Here is a 26,063-nt window from a genome sequence, read left to right on the forward strand (position 1 = left end):
TTACCATGCCTACTCTCAAATAAATGAGGCCCACGATTAATCAGATGCAAACAGAAATGTAAAACCAGTCCTAATTGAAAGAGAACAAGTTGACAAAAAGATTGAATCCAAGATTGGGTAAAAATATGGTATAATGAGTGATTTATAAGCTATTTTTTATAGGCCGGTCATTTTTGACCGGGAACACCACAAGTGTGACTATGTTCCATATTTTTTACAAAACAAAAGTTTCAAAACAAAATTCCTGGTAAATCATTAGAGTAGACTAGAGTGATGAACAGTAACCATTTTTTTCAAAAAAAAAAATCATATTTCCAAATTTATTCATAAATTATTTATTTTTTACTCAAAAAATGAGATGCCTACTCTCGGATAAATGAGGCCCACGATTAATCAGATGCAAACAGAAATATAAAACCAGTCCTAATTGAAAGAGAACAAGTTGACAAAAAGATTGAATCCAAGATTGGGTGAAAATATGGTATAATGAGTGATTTATAAGCTATTTTGTATAGACCGGTCATTTTTGACCGGGAACACCACAAGTGTAACAAGGTAACAGAACTCCCACAAAAAAATACGAAAATGTTCAAAAAACAAATGAGATATAGTTATACCGCTTGGGAACAAAGTCACTAAGTTTCAGTCCAAAGCGATAACATTAACTAGTATTTTCAGGAAAAAGAAAATCTTCTCCGGGTCAAATTGACCCGAACACCACATGAGGGTTAATACTAGACACATGACACTATACTCCCAAATATCATTCATAATCATAAAAAAGTGTGGACAAAAAAAAAACTGCACATGTAAGTTTCCCTCAAAATTAAAAGAACATACAGGAAATTCCTGCATGATTAAGAAAGTCTTTCAGAAACTTTGAACTAAAAGTATAAAAAGGGGAAAATTGTCTATTTTCCCTGCTGTGATAAAGAACTGACCTGAACAAGAGCTCAGCAGATGAAATTCAATTCAATTTCCCTTTGCCAAGCATACATTTAAACATGATTGTTTTTAATACATGAGTAAATGAAGCACCTTGTATAATATCACATTTTTCTAATAGTTGGCAATTCAAAACCAGTTCAAAAGAACAACAAAAGTTTACAGGAAGTACTTAGTCAGTTTAAGGGATAGTTCACCCAAAAACTAAAATGTCATCATTTACTCACCTCCATAAAATAATATATATATATATATATATTTTTTTGTGATAAGCTGAATCATGTCCATACAATGAAAGTGAATGGAGATCAGGATCTTTCAAGCTTCAAAAATTACAAAATCACACATCTGAATATGTGCATATTCAGATTGACCACAATACTTGAGATATATGGCAGAACGGAATTATTAACCACTTAAAAATGTCCTCAAAAAGCAACTGTACGACTTCAGAAGACTTCAAATATTGCACAAGTCATATGGATTATTGTTATGATACCCATTTTGTAGCTTGACGACTCTTGGTCACCATCAAATTTCATTTGAATAGAAAAGATCAGCGTGATTGTGAACGTAACATTTCCTCAGGGGTCTACGGAAGGAAGAATATAATTTAGGTTTGAAACTTTGGAAGTCCATTTCCGCTTTTGTAAATCATAACTATGACGAAGCTATTACAAGCCAAGTCAAAAGTTTTAAAAAGTCTAAATTATGACATACTGCATAAATTAAGATTGTGATAAAGTCGAAACTGACTTTATAGATTATAATTTTGACTTTTTGATATCATATATTAATTTTAATCTTATAAATTCGATTTTTGTGTCATAATGCAGCATGCGTTTTTTCTTATGTGGCGGAAATGGGCTTCCATATGAGAGCGAGTAAAAGATGGATGATTTTCATATTTGGGTGAACATCATTTCATTCTTTCAACAGCACTTTTTTCGGGAGGTAAATAAACAGACTGGAGTGACTATATTTAGATGAACAAAACACAACAGCCTCAGTTGTGCACTTCCACTAACACTAGGGGACGCTAAAGAGGACGTGAGGAAGAAAAACAACAAGAAGTGGAAGCAAAGGTTCTGTAGAGATCTTATCATTAGTGTCCTGATGGAGCAGTCCAGACGGTTAAAAATTTCATACCGTTCCCAGCCACTCATTCCCGCTAAATTCTAACACAACTGACAGAAGAGACGATTTGGAGAGCCAAACCACGGCATTTTTCTCTCAACAGAAACCCGTTCACATGTTCAATGTTAAGGTCCTGATTATCAGATTCGTGCTTGTTTCTTTTACAGTAGCTCACTAACAGTTCAAGAATGAGCATACAGTATTTATAGACATAAGACACATAACATGCACTCACATACACTCTCGCTCACAGAAAATGATCCGATATTATGTGTGTGTAGAGTCCAGTAAAGCTCTATACAACAGGAAGGAGGAAGACGAGCAGGAAAACAAATGGATAGTGTCACTCCTTCTAAAGTGGTCGAAAAGAAAGAGTTACACAGCAGCAAACAGCGTAAACTAAGCACACAACATATATCCGCCCAATACTGAGGGAAAAGGCAAAGGTCATTAGCACATATAGTCTACAGAATGTACACAAGCCCTGGAAATCTGTCCGTGGCTCGGTCGTATTGGGCCAATCAGAAACCACCTGTGAGCTGACGATTATAAAAGAAGCCGTGGCTACAGCATACAGATTCCCCTTTAAAAAAGTCCAAGTAGGCATGTGGAAACACATTTGTAGTGTAACTGTTTATAATAGTGTGTGAATATCTATATATAGAGAGAGAGAAATAATTTTCAAACCTGACCGCAGACAGTCCTGAGGCATGTTTTTGAGCCCTCGTTTTGTCCTTCAGAGCGAATAAATTAAAACACTGATACTAAAAATAAAGACGATGGCTGGGGAAGGTTTGGTTGGCGCATCCATCATACCATGAGCTTTTCGTTTCGTTTTAGCCACGCCCTTGATTCCCGGGAGTGGGCGTGGCTAATAAGCAGCAGCGTTGGCCCATTGACAGGTGGACGGGGTTCAAGTTGTAGGATTGGGGGCGGCAGAGGCAGCGTTGGCGTTCGGTCCACTGATGGCACCTGGAACAATTACAGATGATTACTGAAAGTGGTTGTGAGAGCAGTCTCGGGGTTTCTGAGAGGCTGAAAGTGAAACGCTCACCTGTTGCAGCCGTGGCAGACTGGGCGGAGTTATCCACCTGGTTCTGAGCATGTGCAGGGATGAGTACGGTGGCCAGCGAGGGGTTACTGGACAACTCTGATCATTAAATGCAAAACATATTTGTGTAACGCTTTACACTAAGGTTCCAGTTGTTAAAAAAAAGAAATAAAAAGACAGAGACATGATACGGACTGTATTTTTCAACATATTTCCAGATGTCCATTTATGGATTTTTTTTGTGTTCTGTAACAAAGTAAAAAGAACTGAGGCTTTAACTGAGGCGCAACGGTGATCTCTCGCTCACGCCACAATATAGAGCGGCAAAACTGTATTTATGGTTTGAATTTTGTGCTAAAATGGACAGAATTTGAAAACTGAGACTTTGTTTCATATCAAAAGTAACAAAGCTTGTTGAAATTTATTCATGACGAAACCTGAAAAGTGTCGAACTTCACTTCACTGTTCAACTTCCTCTTCATAAATAAATAAATGCATTTCTAGCCTATATGCTTGTCTTGTACGTTTGTAAAGAAAAATGAAAATGTGAAGGATAAAAAAGAGCCTATTAAATGGCTTATCATCACTAAAATAAGGAAATTAAAATGACAGGTAATAATAGATTATGACTAAATTTATATAGTAGTAGTATCCTTTTATTCAGACTCATGGTCCATCCATAAAAAAATAATAATAATATATATATATATATATATATATATATATATATATATATATATATATATTTTGTTATATATATATATTCTTTATATATATATATATTTTTTTTTGTTATATATATATATATATATATATATATATATATATATTTATATAACAAAAATATATATATATAAAAAGAATATATACTGTATATATATATATATATATATATATATATATATATAAAAAAAAAAAAATATATATATATATATATATATATATATATATAAATAACAAAAACAAGACAAACAAATATATATATATATATGAAGAGTTCAGATTCAAAAGCCTCTAAGTGCCATTTGAAATTTTCTTCTAGAATGATCATTTTTATCAAGCTTGTATATTTAAGTTCAGTAATTTCACTTAAATGGCAATGATAATTACCTATTAATTGTTATTTAAGTGAAATTACTGAACTTAAATATACAAGTTTGATAAAAATCATCATTAAAGAAGAAAATTTCAAATGGCATTTAGAGGTTTTTGCATCTGAACTCTTCATATATATATATATATATATATATATATATTTGTATTATATATATATATATTATTTCAGCCATTCTGACTTGTATCAACAAGTTTTGGTCAAAGAGAACTGAACCAAGAAGAAAATGCAACTTTGTAACAATTTCAATCCCTGTTTCGGAGCAAAGCGACCGATCTACAGGTCTGAAACCATGAACCTGCTGTGCATCTGTGTGCCACATACCCTGTGTGGTGAAATTAAACAACACGGGTCGCTCTCGTCCATTCGGGAGCTTGAGGATGGGCTCACGGAGCTCGTCGAAGAAAGTGTGAGCGCAGGCCTCGAGAGGAGTGAATCGGGCTGTAGGCGTGTACTCCAACAATCGGGAACACAAGGCTATTGCCTCCGGAGGGGTCCGAGGCCGGAAAACCTAACATATGGACAACAACAGGCTTTTTAGTACAATAATATAAACTTCTGACTGTCAAAAGTACTATTTTTGATATATAAATCGAGGTTTAAATAAGTCACGAGAGAGCAGTTAAACTGTTTGCAATAGTAATTTTATAAGGCATTATAAGAAGGGTGTAAAGACAGCAGTATAGAGGATAGCATCAAAGCCTAGAGTTAAACCAAGGAGAAAAGAGAAGGAGAAAAGCATAAAGCACATCGAAACACTCATGCTAACCTTAGTCCAAGGGTGCGCCTTTATCTGTGGAAACTTGAATTCAGTGTAATTTGGGTTCATCTCTCGAATCTGCTCTCGTGTTGGAGTTCCCAGCACCTGGAGGAAACAAGTTTTCTTATTCTGTTTAAATCAACAATGAAACATGACACTATTTTCTCTTCTCTATTTCTTCCTGTTATCACTGTAAAGCTGCTTTGGAACAATCTTTATTGTAAAATGCGCTATAGAAATAAAGGTGATGTGAGAGTTGAGAGTTCAGAATACAGCAACAATTATATAAGATACAGAGGAACGAAATCATTGGAATCAATTTGCTGATGAGTGGTGTGTGTGGATGCTATAGTGTTATTTTACTTTTCATAAAATACTATTATAGTAACTATTAATATTTAAAAATTAGGGCTGTGAAACGATTAATCACGATTAATCGCCTCCAAAATAAAAGTTTGTGTTTACATAACACATGTGTTGTGTGTGAACTGTGGATAATTATTTTGTATATATAAATACACACACACACACACACACACGCATGTATATTCAAGAAATATTTGCTTATATATATATATATATATATATATATAATTTGTACTATACATAAATATTTTATAAATAAATAACTAATTTTTCTTAAATATATATTTGTACATGTATGTGTATTTATATATATATACAAAATAATTATACACAGTTCACCCACATATATTATGTAAACAAACTTTTATTTTGGATGTGATTAATCACGATTAATCGTTTCACAGCCCTATTAAACATAGATTTTTAATTTAGTCAAAGTTTTAGCAATTTTGTTGTTTTGCTGTTTTTTCAAAATATATTTCTATTTATTCATTTTTTATTTCAGTTTTAGGTTTAGGTTTAGTCATTTTTATACTTCAACTTATTTTATTTCAGTTAGCTGCTGAAGAGGCAGCTCTAATTTTCATTAAATTTAGGAATTTTCATATACTATTTTTTTATTTTTTATTTTATTTAAGTCTTATTTCAATTTTTGAAAAAGGATAGGGATAAGAGCAACAACACTTCCTTATAGATCAGAAAATAAGTCTTTTTTTAACAGTACACTGAGGATTCTGCTGTAAACTAGGAGAAAGTTCCTTAAAAAAGAAATGTAACTTCACTTTGTGTTACTTGAACACTAACACTTCTCTAAGAGAAGTGAATAATGTGATTTAACTCTTCAGTTCGGCAATAACAAAATGTGAAGCAATCAAAATGTTATTAATGAAAACTCAAATGCAACACACACATTTCCACACCTTGATAATCTCAACGAGCTGATCGACACCGCTGTCACCGGGAAAAATCGGCTGTCCAAGAAGCAGCTCGGCCAGTACGCAACCAGCCGACCAAATGTCTGTATAGAAAAACAAAAGGTAAACACTGAATATTACAGCAAATACTGTTGTTACATCACAGATATCAGTGTGTTTTTGAGCTCTTTATACAATACACAAAAACTATGTTGGTGTGATTTAACCGATACAACATCGCTTGTTGATGCATGTAATTTCAACCATGCAAATATCTAAATTAATCTCTGAATATATCTGAGGAAATAAATTCAGCAATATGCATTAAATTAATAAAAAGGGACAGTAAATACATTTATAATGTAACAAACATTTACATTTTTAAAAAATGAACTTTGTAAGTTTCAAAACTTTCAAAGTTTCCATAAAAATATTAACTGTTTTCAACAATTTGTTTTCTGATTTCTGAAGGGTCATGTGACACTGAAGACTGGAGTAATGATGGCTTCCTTTTAAAATTTAAATAGTAATAATAATATTTCACAAAATTACTGTTTTACTGTATTTTTGATCAAATAAAGGCAGCCTTGGTTTGCATAAGAGGCTTTTTTTAAAATCTGAAATATAAATATTTTTGACATCACAAAGACAATCAAGTTAATCAAGTTTATATTATGACTGCTTTATTGTGATATATAACAGTACAGGATTTTGTGTGATACTGAATCTCTCTGTTTTATCATTTCTTTTAGTGCACCTATGCCGATGGCGTAGTTTAAGAAGAGTTTTAGGGTAGAGAAAGCAGAAGAATACCTTACCTATGCTGGAAGTGTAGTCTGTGGCTCCGAAAATGAGCTCAGGGGCTCTGTAGTACCGCGAGCAGATGTACGAAACATTAGGCTCACCACGCACCAGCTGCTTTGCACTGCAGGAGACGGACCAAACGCGAGAGACAGACAGAGAGAATCAGACCAGAAATTACAGCAACAACGGTGTAAATCAAAACAACCATCATTATCATCATAAGAACAATAATCATAATCAGTATTTATCACCATACACTAATTAACTAGAGCCAAATTTAGTTCACCGCAGAGGATCTTTGAACAGTTTATTCGAATAAAGTCAGATCAGAATGCACAAAGTTAAATGTGTCGGGTTTGATAGTGGGAATAGTCACATTCGCACATGAGACTTGTTCAGTTTCCGTGAAATAGCCAGATGAAGTTTTCCAGTAAAGAAAAAATGGTTCATTGGGGTTCTATATGAAGCATAGGGTTCTTTACTCAACTCCAAAGAACCTTTTATGCTAAAAAAAGTTCTAAAATGACAAGAAAGATCCCTTTTGGCACAAAGGTTCTTTATAGGCTATTATTCATTCAAATATGACATTATTCTGCAACATTTTGTAGTTGTAATTAAATCATTGTTTATTAAACCGTTGTAGTAACGTACTGTCACATTTTAATCATGCTGATTTTTGGAGGAGAAAAACTGTAATGTCACTCTTCGTGTGATATTGATTAACTTCATAAAATGATATAACCCATTTTCAAAATTTTCTAACCACATATCTTGAATTTTGTGATCATTCACATGCATTCATAAATACATTTTAGGGTATTGATGTTTGTCAATAATATGAAATATTTAATCCAGAAAGAACAAAACAAATGACAATGAATGAACCCAAAAGGTTCCATATAGACTCTTTTTCCCTAAAGGGTTCTTATTATTGTATAGAACCTTTTAGGGGTCCCAAATACGTTTTCTATATAGAACACAAGCAAAGTTTATTGTTTTTATACTTCTGCTATTCACACTCTACCAAAATGCCCTCATTCCCTCAACCAACCTCATGAGGTGCATCCTGGGATGCTTTTAAACTGTATAGTACATTTTGCATGATTTTCCTGAACTAACATCTCCATATAATCAATTTGTACAGAAATATATGTACACTGTTGTTAAAAACTTTTTTAATGTTTTGGAAATGCGTCTCATGTTCATCAAGGCTGCAATTATTTGATCAAAAATACACTTCGAACAGTAATATTGTGAAATATTATTAAAATTTTCATTATTTTCTGAAATGGGATCGAAGCTGAATTTTCAGCATCGTTACTCCAGTCTTCAGTGTCACATGATCCTTCAGAAATCATTCTAATATGATGATTTCCAGCTCATAATACATTTCTGATTATTATCAGTGTAGAAAACCATTCATATTTGTTTAGAAATTTTAGAAAGATTTTTTTGATGGACGGAACGTTTATTAGTAGACAGCATTTATTTGAAATATAAATCTCTTTTAACATTATTAATGTAGCCTATTTATTATGACTTTATCAATTTAATGTGCCCTTGCTGAATAAAAGTTTTTTTTTTTTTGACCCCAGACTTTTGAAAAGTAATGTAAGCACAAGTTTCATTTAATTTCAATCACCAAAAAGAGTGATTTTTATTAAGATCATGAGCATCAACACAGAACTTCAGTCAATGCTTCAACTATTTCTTACTCAATATCTCAGTATCAATAAGTGCTGTTAATTTTACAGCACTATCTCACCTTCCGAAGTCACAGAGTTTGAGTACGGCTGTCTCTGGGTCGAGCAGGAGGTTCTGCGGCTTGATGTCTCGATGACAGATCCCATACGAGTGGATGTACGCCAAGCTGCGGAACAGCTGGTACATATATAGCTGAAAACACACATAATCAGTGACTTTAATACAGCTGAATTTAATACAGAGTCAAATCTACAAATGAATCCACAGAAATCTCAGAGATGAACTAAGATATGGCACAGATCCCCATGAAAACAGAAGAATCCTGCTTGTAAGACCTCTAAACCAGCAAGACCACCATGGTCAACCAAGCTACATTAGAAAGCCCATAGTTGACTGGATTCACAAACTATGTTTTGCAGTTTTGTTCCATGAGCTAGACTAGCACTAAACCAACTTAGAAAATCACACATCTTTAGATTAGCGAATAATGTCAGACTCTGTTAACGCATGGTGGTCAAAATTTTTCAATAACATGAACGTACTATATTTTAGTTAGTTTAATAATGGGACTTTATAGTACTAAATTATATTTATGCTGTAGTCACTTTAGTAAAGTAGTAAATTTTTGAGCATAGACCTGACAATTAAATTTCCAACTTAAACTGCCGTAAATATTCAAAGCTTTTGAGCACGCAGACTTTTGACACTTGGAAAATTATTACTGAAGTGAAAAAAGTTTTAAAAAAGTAACTTTTTATGTTTAATATGAAAAATGCTAAAGAATTATTATTTTCAATTTTTATATGAAATATACATGTTCAAAAACAAGTTTATACTGTAAAACTGCATGAAAATCAAAGATGTAAATCTAAACAAGTTGTGCTCCAAATATGAGCTTGATATCTCAAAAAATGTGCATTCAGTAAGATTTTGTTTGGGCGCAGTATCAAATGTTTCCCATTCCCATTCAGTCCCATTCATTTCCAATGCGCTCATTTTTGAGTACAAGCGTGACCATTTTTTTCAGGACCATTTAACCTTCGATTCATATCCATGATTTTTTTGTGTGTGTGTTCACATAGCAAGTGCCAAAACCTTTACCAAGTTTCGTACCATTCCGATGAAGTAAAAACTTCAAAACAAACAAAACGTAAAATCTTTTGGTCAAAAATGAGCGAGATGTTACCTTCACGTAGACCATTGGAAGATTCTGCTTGGCTCTGCTGTAGTGTCTGGCCACTCGGTACACGTTTTCAGGCACATAGTCCATCACCAAATTCAGATACACCTCATCCTTCTGTGGAAGTGAAGAAAAAGACAAAAGAGAGAGTGTTTGCGATCTAGAAAACATCTTTATAGGTTGGTTATGGGCTACAAGCAGGGTTTGAAATGAACACTCAACAATCCGCCAAATGCAGGTAAAAACGAACTGTGGCGGGTAACGCTGTAAAATCACTGGCTAATTTGGTGTGTTACCTAATGTTTACTTTGCTGGGGAAGTTCGTGTAATCCAAATCTGTGCAGATTTAGCACAAACACTCAACTCGTGAGTCATCATGAAAAATACATTGCAAAGAATCTGTGCATATCTGCCTTACTTGAACATGCCTGTCACTACACAACAAAATAACGGTGCGCTAGCTCATTTGCATTGAAGAAATAGTGTCAAATTGTCAAATTGTCTGGTGAGTGAAAAAGTTAATTTCAAACCCTAGTTACAAGAAATGATCAAGATAGATGTACAGTCTCAGGTGTGTGTTTACTGGCTATATATATATATATATATATATATATACACACACACACACACACATGTAACAGCATCAAAAGTGGTTCACTAGATTATCCAGTGATAAATAAACATTACTATGAGGTTATGTAATTAACAAGGCATTTTTGGTTGAATATTAAATATAACAAACCATTCCTTTGATGTACACTACCATTCAAAAGATTGGGATCTGTAAGATTATTTTTGTTTTCTTTGAAAGAAAGAAATACTTTTATTCAGCAAGGATGAATTGAAATTATCAAAAGTGACAGTAAAGACATTTATACAGTTCCAAAAGATCTATTTCTATTCATCAAAGAAAAAATACTGACAATATACATCACGGCTTCCACAAAAATATGAAGCACTGTTTTCAACACTGATAATAATCAGAAATGTTTCCTGAGCATAAAATCTTGATATTCATTTGTAAAGGATCATGTGACACTGAGAAATGGAGAAATGATGCTGAAAATTCAGCTCTACATCACACGAATAAACTGCATTTTAAATTGGTAGATCGTCTTGATTGTTCACAGGTGTTTCTTGTTAGTCATTAGTCTTGATGTTTAAATAGCCCTCATGTTTCCATTGTATCTTGTCAAAGATTTTTGTCTTATAGCCTAAATGTTTGCCATTCTTTTTATTTGGTATTTTACATTGTAAGGATGTTTTTAAAATTAGGACATTAGTTTGGCTGTAATGCTGTCACTTGCAAAATAGTAAAACCAACATGAAAAGGAATAGTGATAAAATCGTAGGTCGTGATTTTCCTGAAAAATATCTTGATATATTTTTGCCATTTCGCCGACCCCTATATTCAAATTAAAAACAGTTATTTGAAATTGTAATAATAATATTTCACAATATAGGAGTTTTCCTGTATTTTTTATCAAATAAATGCAGCCTTGGTGAGCAGAAGAGAGTTTAAAAAAATAAAATAAAATGAAAATTATTCCAGACCCCAAATTTTTAAACTGTAGTGTAATATTTCTCAACTTGGGGGACGTTCTAGGGGGTCTGAGACTCATCACACATGAGACACATTGACTATTTAAACAGTCGTGATTTCTCTCTTTCCCCCCAGAAGCAAGAACTTCTTAATGTAGCTGGAAAATGAACCAGCCAAAGGAACTGAGCCATTTCCTACCTCACCACTGAACAGTGATTGAGTGTTTGAGATGTGCTGTGATTGGTTGTTCAAGCACACATACAAATTCTTAGATAAAAGAGGCTGATAAATCACAAATATTGATATCAAGGCTCCATGCTGGTGCTTTCATACAGGTGATAACTAAAGACATGCGTTTTACACATTTTAAAATACAGTGATATTTTTAGAATTTATAGACCTTATGTAGCCCCGCCCCTTTTCAGCGCTGCGCTTGTTGTCTTTTGTCTTCCGGTCTGTATTTTCTGTTTCAGGATCTGTTGCACTCCAAATCCTCCGACATCGTCCTGCCAGTCATCTCTCTGAAACCTGATTCACTGGAATCTGATATAATGTAATGTAGCCGACTACCGCAGCAAGCCTGACCATGTCCCTTTAGGGGCTCCGTAGAATGTGTTATTCATTTTCCCTGCCTTTCTGAATTCGGAAACAGGCTTCGGCCACATCCCTAGTCCAATCAAATTTTAAATCAAGACATAGTGAGTGCTTGGAAAGTAAAGACGTGTGAATTGCATTGTGGAATGCAATAGCCGGTTGTAGACTTAGTTGCACACTGCTGAGTTTAGGTTGCACTGCTGTTCTTGACTATAAGTGTGATAGTCAATATCCATGAACTTTTGATTCAACCGCACCATTGCCAAGAGACTAAAGAGGTATGTAAATGGGTGAGCGTTCTGTCTGGACAGGGTAACATAACAGAACTGATCCTGTTTCTGTGACACCAGGGGAGCCGTCGGGATGAATTCGCAAAAGGTCAGACACTATGTCACCATGCTGGAAGCTCTCGCTGTCTGTCAATGAGACGGACAAAGATACCAGCGTAACTGAACATGTCTACAAATGTAGACATGAATGCTGAATCAACACGTTATTGTAACCCTTGCTGTGGTGGTAATAAATCTCAGTACTCAAGAGGGTCCTTCAGTCCTTCAAATTGCAGCAATACTTGTTGAGACTTACCACAAAACTTATTATTATCAATTTTGAAAACAGTTGTGCTGCTTCACGTTTGTCGGAAATAGTGATACATTTCGTCCAGGATTCGTTGATGAATATACGGTTTAAAAGAACATTTATTTGAAGTAGATTTTTTCTACTATTCACTACGTCACTTTTGATCAAGGTAGTGCACCCTCGCTGGACAAAAGTATTCATTTAAACAGTCTTTAATTGCAACAAAAAATTATCTACCGTACCATCCAACCATGCAAAGTAGAGCATTTTGGGCAAATTCATCTGTTACTAGCCAAGTGCCCATATCCTCAAACCATAAACACATGGTACAAGAAAATATGACCAGAGTTGATTGTTTCAAGGCACTCTTTGTGCCTAATTCAGAGGCTGCATCCTTCAAAGGACGCGGACTTAAGTTTACATTTAAAAGTGTAATTTAGTCAATTAATTCGCGCAATGAATTCTGGGTTAGGCAAGGCCGTGAAGGATCCATCTGTTGTATTCTTCATTTCACGGGAAACGAAAGACGCATTTGGAGGAGCCTTCGAATAGGATTTTTTTAAAAGTTACGAAAAAAATAACGATAAGTCTGCGTTTAAAACTAAGAAAAACAAGATTTACAGCTTACACCACATTAGATTAAAATGCTTACCCTATGGCTAAGCCACGCCCTCAAACGCAATGAGCCAATCACAGTGCACATCTAACCCAATACACTCGGACATTCCCTGCTTCCACGTCCATTGAAATGCATTGCAGTTCGTCAGTTTTCATTTGTTTTTTCTTGTGATTTTAAGTTTAAAATGGTCAAATGGTGTGCGTGGGGTACATGCAACTCCAACACTAGGTTCCCGAGAGGCTGGGTGACGGTGTGTATTTTTTACCCTTTCCCAAGCCACATCTCAACCGAAATAAGTGTCTGCTCTGGATTAAGTTATGCGGTAACACCAACTAAACGTGGATAAATTAAACAAGGGTGTCTACATCTGTGCTAAGTTAAGTCAACAACGTATTTGAACGTTATCTTCAAAAACTCTAACGTAACGTTAGTCTAACATTAGAAAACGTTAACGTTAGCTTCTAACTGCGGTGTACATCATGTCACTCAGCTTCATTAACATATCTGTAAATAACCGAGATAACAAATGTTAACAATGTTGTGCTGAATGATTCGTGTAAATACTGTAGCAAACCAAACGGTGATGGCAACGATATGCGGGGTTATCACGTTTACGCTGTGACCTGTACATTTTTGCCTGAAGCTTTTCATCGACCTTCTCAACAATAAAATTATTAATATAACCCTCCAATGCATAGTTAAGGCCCTTTAGGTGACTTCGAGATGATATATAATCTTTCTGTCTCCAAAAACCACCAATTGCTTCCTGTGAAATGTCTCCTACTGTGACAGCCGCCATAGCGCCTGTCCCCGAATGTTGACTGTTTGTCTGAGTGAGTGGAGGGGGCGTGGCTTAGCCATAGGACAATTGGGACGGAGCATTTGAAAGGCTCGCGTGTTCAACTGTGTGCGAGACAGAGCGGAACGCGGGAAATTAAGTATACCCAGGCCTTCCTTTCTGGTACTGCAGTCACAAAAATTGGTCTACACACAGAGGGGTGGCGCGTATGGCTGAAGTATACTTTGAGCTTTACAGTATTAGTTGATCAGCTGACATATATGTTTGCAATGTTTTTATTGCCAGGGCTTTAGGTCGGGTAGAATTTGCGGCCCACTTCGTTTGCAGGCTTCCATTAGAGCCCGACCGATAAAGGATTTTGAAGGCCGATACCGATACGAATATTTGTTGATTTTAAAATCCGATATTCCGATATATCGGCCGATATTTCAGAAACGTGCAACAAAACATTCACAGATTTCCCTAACATTAGTTATTTGTAGTTATTTATGAGTTTTAACTAAAATAATATGATAATGCATTTTAATGCATTTTTGAGTTGGTCTCGTGACCAACTTACCAAGAACACACTTCACCGATGATCTCACTCGCGGATAACTGGTTCTCTCTGCCCGAATCTGGCTGGATCAGCAGTTTGCAGAATGTGTGGCGCGTTATAAACAAGTGTTGCCAACAGGGATGGTGTAGAGTGCCCTCTGGTGGACAAACTATACAACTCCAACACTCCTGACATGGTTGAAGTGTGTTTCGTCCGTTTTTTAATTTATTTTTTAAAAATATTCATTTATCGGCCATTATAACTGCAATACCGATACTTTGGAAAATGCCTAATATCGGCCGATAATATCGGCCTGCCGATATATCGGTCTGGCTCTAGCTTCCATTGCTGTTTTCTGCCAATTGGCAACCCTCGGTTTCAAAATACTATTGGTAAATTGGACCAAAATCACACAGACCAAAACAAACAACAGACAGTCCGACACAGAACGCATATTTCAAAGCTATTTCAAAGTATTAACATAGCACATTTCCTACATCTCTGCAAACATAAGGTATTTGTGTGCTTTAGTACAGTCAAAAGAACCTTTAAAAGAGCAAGTCAAAATCTCAACTTCTGGCGAAGGCCAGCAGCAGGAAAAGACATATATACTGTTAAACACTGCTTTAGTCACGGAAAGGCCCTTGATTGCTTTTCTGACTGATGTGACACTTCAATTGAATTCACTCAATCTAAAATGTGAAGAAAAACAAAAGTGTACGCGGATGAAAAGGACTCTTTTTACTCGGTAAAATCCTCATGTTTCACAACCACAATCATTTCCCAAACCACAAGCAATGCATGAGGCTGCAATCTATATTTATATATGAATGTGGCCCTCCTGACTGAAGCGGACGACCTCTGACATAAACTATGCATATATGAACGTGGTTAGGGTCAGGTTACATTGTGTGGTACCTTGATCTTCTTTCTCAGAAAAGAAAAGAAAATGAAGTGGGTGATTTTGGATGTCTGCAGCTAGTATAAATTTATGCTACAGTATTCTCGTTATAAGATCTTGACAAGAATCTGATCTTATTTGTATGATCTCTGTATAGATTATACATTAAAAGGGAAATCTGAACTCTGTGAACTCTCTTCGACACACACACACACACACACACACATACACAAAGTGCTCCTTTGGTTGGCTGCACAGGAGCCAGAACTTGTCATACAGTAAAAATAGGGCTGGTTTAACAGTTTATCTTCCCATCAATCAAAACTTTCCTACTGAGCTTTCATTGGCCACTGCTGTGACAGGTTCTGCCCCCGGGGCTCTCGCAGGATTACCCAGAAATCCCATCCGCAGGTCAAAACTGCAGAGCCTGAGCAGCAAGTGCTGTAAATCTCAACAAAAATACCACCCTGCTGGCATAGCAAGTGTATTCTGCTAAACATACTGTAAGATTGTGCAGAGTATTTATAGTTCTATTCATATAATGAATTTGAAGATGAATGAAAACGTTTTGTTATGTGCACCGCACCATGAGAGGGACATTTCATTCAATTTGTTCATAATGAAGAATCTCATCAAACAAATTGTTAAAAATATTTGTTTATATATATTTTGAATAAAGAAAAAAATTGCATATTAGACTGATTTCTCAGTGACTGATTTTTGAAGGATCATGTGACACTGAAGACTGGAGTAATGATGTGGAAAATTCAGTATTAGCATAAGCAAAGCATTGGCAAAATTCAGCATAAATTAGTTTTAATATATATATATATATATATATATATATATATATATAAAGAAACCAGTCAGAAACCAGTTTTTTAAACTGTAATAACATTTCACAATATGACTGTTTTTGTATTGATTGATTAAATAAATACATTATTGGTAAGCATAAGAGACTTCTATAAAAACTCTTCTAAAAATTCATAATTATATATATATATATATATATATATCATTATTATTATTTATTTGATTGCATTTATTTTCAGGGTTAAATAATCTTACTGCAATTAAAAATGTATATTTATAAAAATATAAACACATCAAAATATGTGAAAAAATGTTTAAATTTCATTACAAATGACATGATATTGATATTACCATGAAATAAAAACACTTTACAAATGTTATAATAACTATGATATTGCATTAATATTGCTATGATATACACATATTTTACAAATGTCATTATAAATAATTTTTTTTTTTACATTACATTAATGAAAATTAGATTTTTTTTCTGCATTACACTATTAATTGAGGGAGAATAAATCTTACTTTTCTTACTGGACCTTTATGTAAAATATAATTTCATATATATTTTATATACTTTTGTGTTGTGGTCCAAGCTGGAAGTAACGTGATTGGCTGTTGTCACTACGAAGGTCGCATCAACACCAAGCTTCAGACACGTCCTCCGTCAACCATTGATGTATACTTAGTTTTTTAGCTACAGAGTACAAACTTTAAGTAAGGGAGTGTGAGTTTGCTGGTGTCCAGAGTGTATTTTAGTGTGCAAAAACCAAACCAGTGGGGCTCTGCAGCAGTCCCTCATAATAAAGTCACGTATCAGACTGCTATTGACTTAGGTTTGCACCATATGAACACATATCCCATGACCCAGAGCATTGGCTAGAAATTGGCTTGATGGTGCTTAGAAAAATGGAGGGAAGAAAAGAAAAGTGGCACTCACTTTGTCTCCGCTGGAGTAGAAGAAGTACCGCAGACGTACAATGTTACAGTGATCCAACTTCCTCATGATCTGTAACTCACGATTCTGATAAAAAAAAGTATAGACAGAGAAAGAATTTTTTTTTTGACATCAATACAAGGCTAAATGGTAAGCAAATGTCAACCATATCACCACAAGGGTAAACGTTTAACTTATTTTGGCCTCACAAATCTGACGCACTTGGGCTCATTCAGATTTTCTAAAGACGACGAGCTGGACACACAACCAACGGTGTACACACATTCATACCTTAAACCTTTTATCCTGCAGCACCTTCTTTATGGCCACCAGCTCACTGGTGTCGCAAAGCTTTGCTTGATACACGACCCCAAACGAGCCGTTCCCGATGACCTTTGTGTCCGTGTAGCTGACCTCCTGAGGTCTGTCGGGACCCTGACCAGGGGTCGCGGCCACCGTTGTGACTTTACTGCCATCTTTATCTCCTAAGGAGAGAGAGAAAATACAATGTACCATGAATATTCCTCTGTAATTCACTGGTCTGTTTAACACGGTCACATGAGCTCTAGGTGTTAATATCATCATTAATGTGTGTTCCTGCGTGTGTGTCCAAATACACCTGAGCTCATTTTCGAATTAAACACATCCGCTTCACACCTCACCATGTTTTCACACCCCTGAGCAAGTGCTTGAGAACATGAAAATGAGGAATATGAGCATAAAATGGGAAGTGCCCTCAATTATACACTAGAAAGATATTTTGAAACTCACCTTTTTCCTTCTCTGTGAATTTCCATTTCTATTAAGAGTATTTAGTATCAACAAACATTTTTTTAAATGGCCCTCCAATGTAGCAAAGGTCTGGTTTCTTGGTGCGTCTGCAGTCCAGTAATGGAAAACTGACTAAATAAAGTTTTGTGATTTTTAATTATGGATTATTACTGTGTATAGCTGGAAAATGGGATCATTAATCAGGACAATGAGAATTTTAATTGGAAACTAAAGCCAGATGATCATTTAAAAAGTGATCTAGTCCAGGCCAAACCTGAGGTTATGGAAACTAAATGCCACTAGGAAATAACATCAGTGACTTCTTTCACTTTTTAATCACCATAAAGTCAAGATATTTTACATAAACCAATCACATTCTCATTAGCTACAATAGCGTTCAAAAGTTTGGGGTTGGTACAATTTTTCAACAAGTCTCTATGCTCACCAACTGCATTTATTTGATCAAAATATTGTAAGAAATATTATTACAATTTAAAAATGACTGTTAATAACAGCATTTAGTTGAAATAGAAATATTTAGTAACATTATAAATGTGCTTACTGTCACTTTTGATCCATTTAATGTATCCTTTAATAATAAATTTAATATTTAACTTTTGAATGGTAGTGTACATTTACAAAGCAGCAGAATATGATTACATTTACAAACATTTTAATTATGCATGAGAATGATTCATTTTATGACCAAACAAACGCGAGACAATCACAGAGCAGACTAATTTCTGGAAAAAGTATGGTAAGCAATATTGAATCCGTTCTTCAGTTTTTGATAAACACACTCCCTACAGAAGGAAAGTCCAAGGATTTCCAAACAGGTTTCAAACAATAGACAGTATCATGATTCACTGCAGATCTTCTAGGTCAGGAATGCATTGGTGTTACAAAAATACTCTTTCAAAATAAAAGACATAATTAGCAGCTCGGCTTGTGTTTGCTTTCTAAGTGGTAGTACAAAGGTGTTTAGCAGCCGGAGCGAACTTTTCCGGAAAGTTTGCTTTGGCAATCTCCAGATGAAATTGGTTTCGACCTGATTTTGTTTGAAACGACGTCACATCAGTCCGTTCATTAATTTCGCTTTAAGTATACTGAGTATTAAATTGATACTTCTCCTCTGGAAAGATGAATGTGTATTTAAAATTGGTATTTTATGTAGAAGAAATGTGAAATTATTTTTGAATTTGGAGCTTTCTGGACTGAGAAAAGCCATAAAATGTATTTTTGGCTTGTAGATGAAAGTAAAGATGAAAATATATTTTTAAAAAAAATATTCATTCATGCTCAGGTAAAAATGACTTCAATTTCAGTCTGTTCCTCATGCAAAGCAAACATACAGTCAATTTCAGTCTGTTCCTCATGCAAAGCAAACATACAGCTCCAGGACACTTGAAATGTAGTGCACTAGTTAGTTACACGGGCTACTTTTATGGTGTTTGGCAGGTCAGGTGAACCGTGGAGTGAAGTGCAGACCGACCGCACGTTCAGCACGGGGAAATCTGATGAGTCAGAGGGTGTGAGCGTGAACACACACTCGCACGATGAGCCAAACTTACACAGCATGGAATTTTAATTGAGTCACGGCCCATTACTAACCCAGATCATCGTCCCATCCTGCTCCTCTGACACCATCCAGCTCAGGAACTGACTAGTCATTTAGCAATTCAGATAAACCGAGGCATTTAATATAAGACACAGCTTAGCTTAATTCTCTCCCGGCTAAGAGACTTTTCATCATGACGGCTGGAGCATTAAGCACATTATCTCACATACAAAATGGTTATCCCTCACCATCCGCAATGATAATGAATGATGAAAATGAATTGAATAAACATGAACCGATTGTGAATATCTAATGATTATCTCTGCAGAATTTTCCTCCTTCTTAGTTTTGTTTATATTATAATGAACCTCAGGTTGGCCATCATAATTAACTTCATAAACATAGGCACATTTGTTAAATGCATTCAATGGCTTGTGCTTAGGGATGCCCTGATATATTACAATCTTGGCTGATGAAAAGCATATTTATTTTACTTATGTTATGGCCAATAAATAATGATAAATTAAAAATTCGATAAAAAATACAAAAATAATACAATTCATTGCACAATTAATTATTCAATATCTGATACCAACGTCAATCTATTCTTTAGATTTTTTTTGTCCACTTGAATATATATTTTACTGTAAACAAAATTATATTAATGATCAACACCACAATTGCCTCAATCAACAGACGTCCGTCCCCCACAGGCTCGTTTTCATACCCATTAAATAGAGATCTATCCTAAGAAGGTCTATGATAGCTCTAAATAGGATTAAAGGCCTAATTTGCTTTGACAGGTTCACAGTATATTCTTTAATACGAGCTATGAAATGCAATTTCACGGCTATAATGAAAGGCCTGCTGCTGTTCTCTGACATGTATGTCTAGACAGACGGTTTGCCGCATGACAGTAATGAGAGTGTCACATGGTCAGGTGTAGCCCCTCTTTAGGACACACCCTGTGGAGGAAGGCATGCTGCCTCAGGCCTGGGCGTTGCTAATGGCAGCAGGATGAGTCAGCTGGTAAAGCTGACGGCGCGAGTCATTTGCTGTCAGCTGATTAGATCAATGCCAGCACCACCGTTACTCTCACGTGCATGCACAATATTCAAAATGCAAAAAAGAAATGATATTTTGCATTCACAAACTGAAGACTAATTAATTATTTGGCTTTTATAATATTTAAATAATTGAAATCAATTATTTTAAACTATATTTCATTTTCTTATGCCAAGCAACGTTGAATTGATTTGATCAAAAATACTATAACATTTTGTTTTGGAGTTTTCCGATAATAGGTTTTCATGCATTTAAGGCCAAATGCTCATAACTTTCTCATAATGTATTGCAGGATCACCTAATTCCTCAAAGAGTCTGAAAACGGATCAAGATCCGGTCTCTCTAAACCCCTCCTTTTGCAGTCTACTCTGCTCTGATTGGTCAGATGGTTCAGTCTGTTGTGATTGGTCTACTCTGCTCTGATTGGTCAGATGGCTCAGTCTGTTGTGATTGGTCTACTCTGCTATGATTGGTCAGATGGTTCAGTCTGTTGTGATTGGTCTACTCTGCTCTGATTGGTCAGATGGTTCAGTCTGTTGTGATTGGTCTACTCTGCTATGATTGGTCAGATGGTTCAGTCTGTTGTGATTGGTCTACTCTGCTCTGATTGGTCAGATGGTTCAGTCTGTTCTGATTGGTCTACTCTGCTCTGATTGGTCAGATGGCTCAGTCTGTTGTGATTGGTCTACTCTGCTATGATTGGTCAGATGGTTCAGTCTGTTGTGATTGGTCTACTCTGCTCTGATTGGTCAGATGGCTCAGTCTGTTGTGATTAGTCTACTCTGCTCTGATTGGTCAGATGGCTCAGTCTGTTGTGATTGGTCTACTCTGCTATGATTGGTCAGATGGTTCAGTCTGTTGTGATTGGTCTACTCTGCTCTGATTGGTCAGATGGCTCAGTCTGTTGTGATTGGTCTACTCTGCTCTGATTGGTCAGATGGTTCAGTCTGTTGTGATTGGTCTACTCTGCTCTGATTGGTCAGAAGGTTCAGTCTGTTGTGATTGGTCTACTCTGCTCTGATTGTTGGTCACCTGGTTCAGTCTGTTGTGATCGGTCTACTCTGCACTGATTGGTCAGACGGACAAGTCTGTTGTGATTGGTCTACTCTGCACTGATTGGTCAGATGGCCCCGTCTGTTGTGATTGGTCTAATCTGCTATGATTGGTCAGATGGTTCAGTCTGTTGTGATTGGTCTACTCTGCTATGATTGGTCAGCTGGTTCAGTCTGTTGTGATCGGTCTACTCTGCACTGATTGGTCAGATGGCCCCATCTGTTGTGGTTGGTCTACTCTGCTATGATTGGTCAGAAGGTTCAGTCTGTTGTGGTTGGTCTACTCTGCACTGATTGGTCGGACGGACAAGTCTGTTGTGATTGATCTTCTCTGCTCTGATTGGTCAGTTTTTCAGTATCAATTCCAGCCTGAGTCCTCATGCTTTTGAAGTGCATGCAACGTTGTAAACGTTCTATTTTTTTTTTTTTCACAGCGATGCCATAGAAGAATAGTTTTTGGTTCCCCAAAAAGAATCAGTGAACAATTCTTAAAAGAACCAAATTTTCTCAATGTGAAGAACATTTTAATAATTTAAAGATTTATTTTCCAACATAAAGAACCTTTAGTGGAATGGAAATGTTCCATGAATGTTAAAGGTTCTTTATGGATCCATTAATGCCAATAAAGTGCTTTTGAAGTGTGTGTAGTGTGTTAAGAAAAATACAAGCTTCACTGAGTTTACATTGAGCACCAATACACCAACTGGGATGTGTTAAAGGGTTAGTTTGGTATTTTACACTTAAAGCCCTGTTTTAAGATCATTTCTGATGAAATAGAACAGTTAAGATAGAAATTTGGACATATATTATATTAGTGCACACCCACACCACTCGGTGAGTTTCACATCTTTGTAAACTAAAGTTTAATGCGTTTTATGAATGATTGTGTCCTCCTGTGCTAACACAGAAACCTAAAATTCTCAGGACAGCAGCATTTGTCCAAATTTCAATCTTAACCATTCTTTTTAATCAGAAACGATCTTAAAACAGGGTTTAAGTGTAAAATACCAAACTAACCCTTTAAATGCTGGACAAAGTGTCAATCCATGTCCTCCCCTATTGTTAAATTGACTGAGACATTTGAAAAAGGGATGGAGTCAGAGGTGAGTCACACACATCACTCTGATCCTCCTTTTCTGAGAAGCACAGTGGTGAGATACACATCATTAGTGCAGGAAATGAGTGATCCAGCTGGGCTGAGGCTCAGGAGACAGGCCTGTCAATCAAACCACAGGGGGCACGGGTTCAAAGAGTGGAAATGGACATTTTTACAGCTCATGGAGCTACACAAACTTCATCCAGCTAGAAAATACGTGAGATATCAAGTTATATAGTAGTAAGCTATGCCTCAAGACATTCATGGTCTTATAAATCAATACCTATTCAAGGATTTTAGGGCACTAAAACAAGCCATGAGCTCAACAGAAACATCTTCCTTGTAAAAACAATGAATCAAACCAGCCAATGACAGCCCTCAAATGACAGATCTATGTGGTCACAGGTATTCAGATTAATGTCAGTGTGCATCATGTAATTGTGCCAACCAAAACCGGCCAGTATACAGTATAACAAAAAAACTATAATTACCCTGAATCAGTGCTGACATGATGCGTACATCACAAAATTCTGATTAATATCTATGAATTTGCATGCAAGTAAACAGTCATTGTCTGTGCTGAAAAAAGGGTCTGGAGTGGACACTGCAATCTCCCTGCTATAAAACTACTGAGCTGTGCAATGATGCCCAGGCAGGGTGCTTCCTTAATGCACAATGCAGCAAATGTATTTCCATTGAGTAGATCTGATAATAAGAGACAGGACCTGACCCACCCCTTGAGATCCACGCAGCACTACATTAGGGGATAGATTACATGACAGATGCTCACAAACTGTATATCATATACAAAACACCAACTGAGCATTTCTTGTGTTTCAAATGGTGTTTGACTGAGAAAGGTTATGATATGAGATACAGAGGAGATTATAATACTTACTGCTGACTTTCATGTTTCCAAAGGCTGAAGGCTGCGGCACTGGCTTGCAGCTCTCTGCAAATGAGGTGGTCCTAGGCCGGCCTGACATCTCCAAGATCCCGTTACTCTTTAACCACGATCCTTTTAGGCTCCTTTAACACACTAGTAAATGTCTGGATCCCAACAAAAGCTTCTGTTTGTGCAAATGAAGGAAAACTCCAGTGTAGCTCTTCTAATGCAATGAATTCAGAGGTGGTCAGCTGATGAGAGATGAAGATATGCGTTCTTTAATACGCCGTTTAAAACACTGCACAAAACAAATGTTACAAATGAGTCCCCGTCTTAGAGTTGCCGATGATAAAGTCACAGGAAAATGTCTATGGAAAGCCAAAATCACATTGTCTTGAACACACATTCAGCCTATCGCTATCTCAGTTCATATATCGGCATATCCAGAGCGCAGAACTGTTATCTCGCATGCGCAAAGATTAAATCTAACGTGATCAGATAAACTTACTCGATTATAGTTTATCTTTCACTTTATATCCTGCAGATGTTGCCGGCGAGTATCGGATAAAGCTGACACCGAGACTTGCCATGACCGCATCAGTCCTTGAATAATGATCTAGATCCGGCTTCTAATTATTCAGGCTTCTTTCTTCTAAATGATTTGAAGGGTGTCGCTAGCTTTATCTTGAGCTCTCAAAGAAAAAGAAAAATCCCCGATGAAGATGTTCCCTTTCTACTAACACAGCCGCGGATGCCTCCTGTTACCGTTGAGATTCGTGAAAGAATCATTCATGTGAGTCGGATCTTTTACAATGAATCGAATCGGACTGGTCGGAGTCGTTTTCGAACTGACAGATGTCGACAACTAAAACGTACTGTTAATACGTTTATGATGTGCTGTTTCAGATAAAATGAAATAAAATAAATAAATGTTCAGGATTTTTAATGTAAAATCTTGTATATATATATATTCTATGTATAATGTATATATATATATATATATATATATATATATATATATATTATTTCTAACCTAAATAATGTTTTATGAGTTGGATAGCCATTTTGCTGCAAACTGACTGAACTGCGATTACAACTTAAACCTTAATCGAAAAAAAGTGTGTATGTGCGTTTAAACCACAGTCTATGGTTTAAACAGAGACTATTTTTTACACTCGAATGTCAAGGACCACGTGGTGGCGTAATTTCGTCATGATGTAAAAGAATCCCTGAATTCGACTTTGGAAATAAACTATTCAAATGAACCGATTCTCTGAAATGATTCGGACTTGACTTCCCCTCACTACCTCCTTGCGGAAAGTAAAGGATAGGGCAGTTCTCTCTCTCGCCGAATTCGGAACCGCCTACTCACATCTTTCTATGGCAGCTAGAAATAGTAAGAGTAGTATGTTAGTAGGCCTATGCGATTCTGAATTCAGTCTCTCTTTCTCTTCTATTCAATTCAGAAAGCTTTTGGCATGACAAAAAAAAATAAAATAATAATAAATACATATTGTATTGCCAATGCCAACGTATAAAACAACAGACAAATGATTTAGAACATCTGAACATTAAGTAAAGCATTTGTAGAAAATAATAATAATAAAACTAAATAAAAAAATATTATAAACACAGGGCTAGATATAGCAAATAATAATAATAATAACAAAAAATTATAATAAAATACAATTAATAATAAAAATAATAATACAGAAGTCATGTAACAACTTAGAATGTGTTGGCCGAATGGGGGGTTGGTTTTGGGCTGTGAGAGTGTGTTTGTGAATATTTATATATTTGTGAATTTGGCTTTTTTTTAATCTTTGGTTGATCTACAGATGTTAAATTGGGGAAATATTTGAATAATTTGGGTTTATAGTGGTCTCTAATATTTTGGGCATTCTGTGTGGAAGTGCAGCTCAGTTTCCGTCACTCCCTGGACGCATTGCAAGCAGTGATTGTCCTCACAAGATCCATGTCTGTGCACCGGCCCATCTCCACGGCCAGACTATGCTCGCTGAGTCAATGTTTTCCTGAGTTTTACACTGTGCTCAGGTAAGCTTGCAACACTGTAGTCTCGATTAAAGGCCGAATAACATTCCAGTTTGTGCTGGTTTTTAAAAGTGTTTGTCCAATGGGTGATGTACTTTCCTTTTTCTGTGTTCATTATTTGTGGCTGAACGTGTGTCTGCCCTGAGGTCATTCTCAGCACCAGCTGGCACACTCTTCGTTAGGTTCATCTTTTAGTGTTTTAGGGGGCTTTGCAATTGTGTTGGGGTCACTTGTTTTTAGAAGTTTCCAGAACTTGATGACTCTTTTTTTTTTTTTTTT

The 26,063-nt window shown here is 35.9% G+C and overlaps 1 protein-coding gene across 3 annotated transcripts; it reads right to left on the reverse strand.

The window, feature by feature from the left end:
- Positions 1–538: 538 nt before the first annotated feature.
- Positions 539–24,526, reverse strand: gsk3bb (glycogen synthase kinase 3 beta, genome duplicate b). 3 transcript variants are annotated; one of them, XM_039688516.2, is made up of 12 exons: positions 24,241–24,526; positions 23,745–23,983; positions 17,596–17,789; positions 17,308–17,391; positions 9,982–10,092; positions 8,857–8,987; positions 7,106–7,212; positions 6,294–6,391; positions 5,017–5,112; positions 4,572–4,758; positions 3,137–3,232; positions 539–3,054 (listed from the first exon to the last, which is right to left on the reverse strand). In XM_039688516.2, exons 2-12 carry the CDS (start codon positions 23,830–23,832, stop codon positions 2,996–2,998), a joined length of 1,251 nt encoding a protein of 416 aa, XP_039544450.2. In that variant the 5' UTR covers positions 23,833–23,983; positions 24,241–24,526; the 3' UTR covers positions 539–2,995. The 3 variants fall into 3 exon arrangements, with proteins under 3 accessions (XP_039544450.2, XP_088988180.1, XP_039544443.2); XM_089132054.1 differs by having other exon boundaries at positions 23,745–24,030; XM_039688509.2 differs by having other exon boundaries at positions 23,745–24,526.
- Positions 24,527–26,063: the final 1,537 nt, after the last annotated feature.

The sequence above is a fragment of the Pimephales promelas genome, chromosome 6 (assembly GCF_988280905.1).
Source record: "Pimephales promelas chromosome 6, fPimPro1.hap1.1, whole genome shotgun sequence".
NCBI classification, from domain to species: domain Eukaryota; kingdom Metazoa; phylum Chordata; class Actinopteri; order Cypriniformes; family Leuciscidae; genus Pimephales; species Pimephales promelas.

Bases quoted from the DNA above. Each gene is read 5' to 3' on its own strand.
- gsk3bb (XM_039688516.2), bottom strand. From the start codon at position 23,832: ATGTCAGGCCGGCCTAGGACCACCTCATTTGCAGAGAGCTGCAAGCCA. The intron at 17,392-17,595 runs GTATGAATGTGT...TTTTTTTATCAG, and splicing joins TGCAGGATAAAAGGTTTAAG to AATCGTGAGTTACAGATCAT. The intron at 6,392-7,105 runs GTAAGGTATTCT...TTTTCTATACAG, and splicing joins AGACTACACTTCCAGCATAG to ACATTTGGTCGGCTGGTTGC.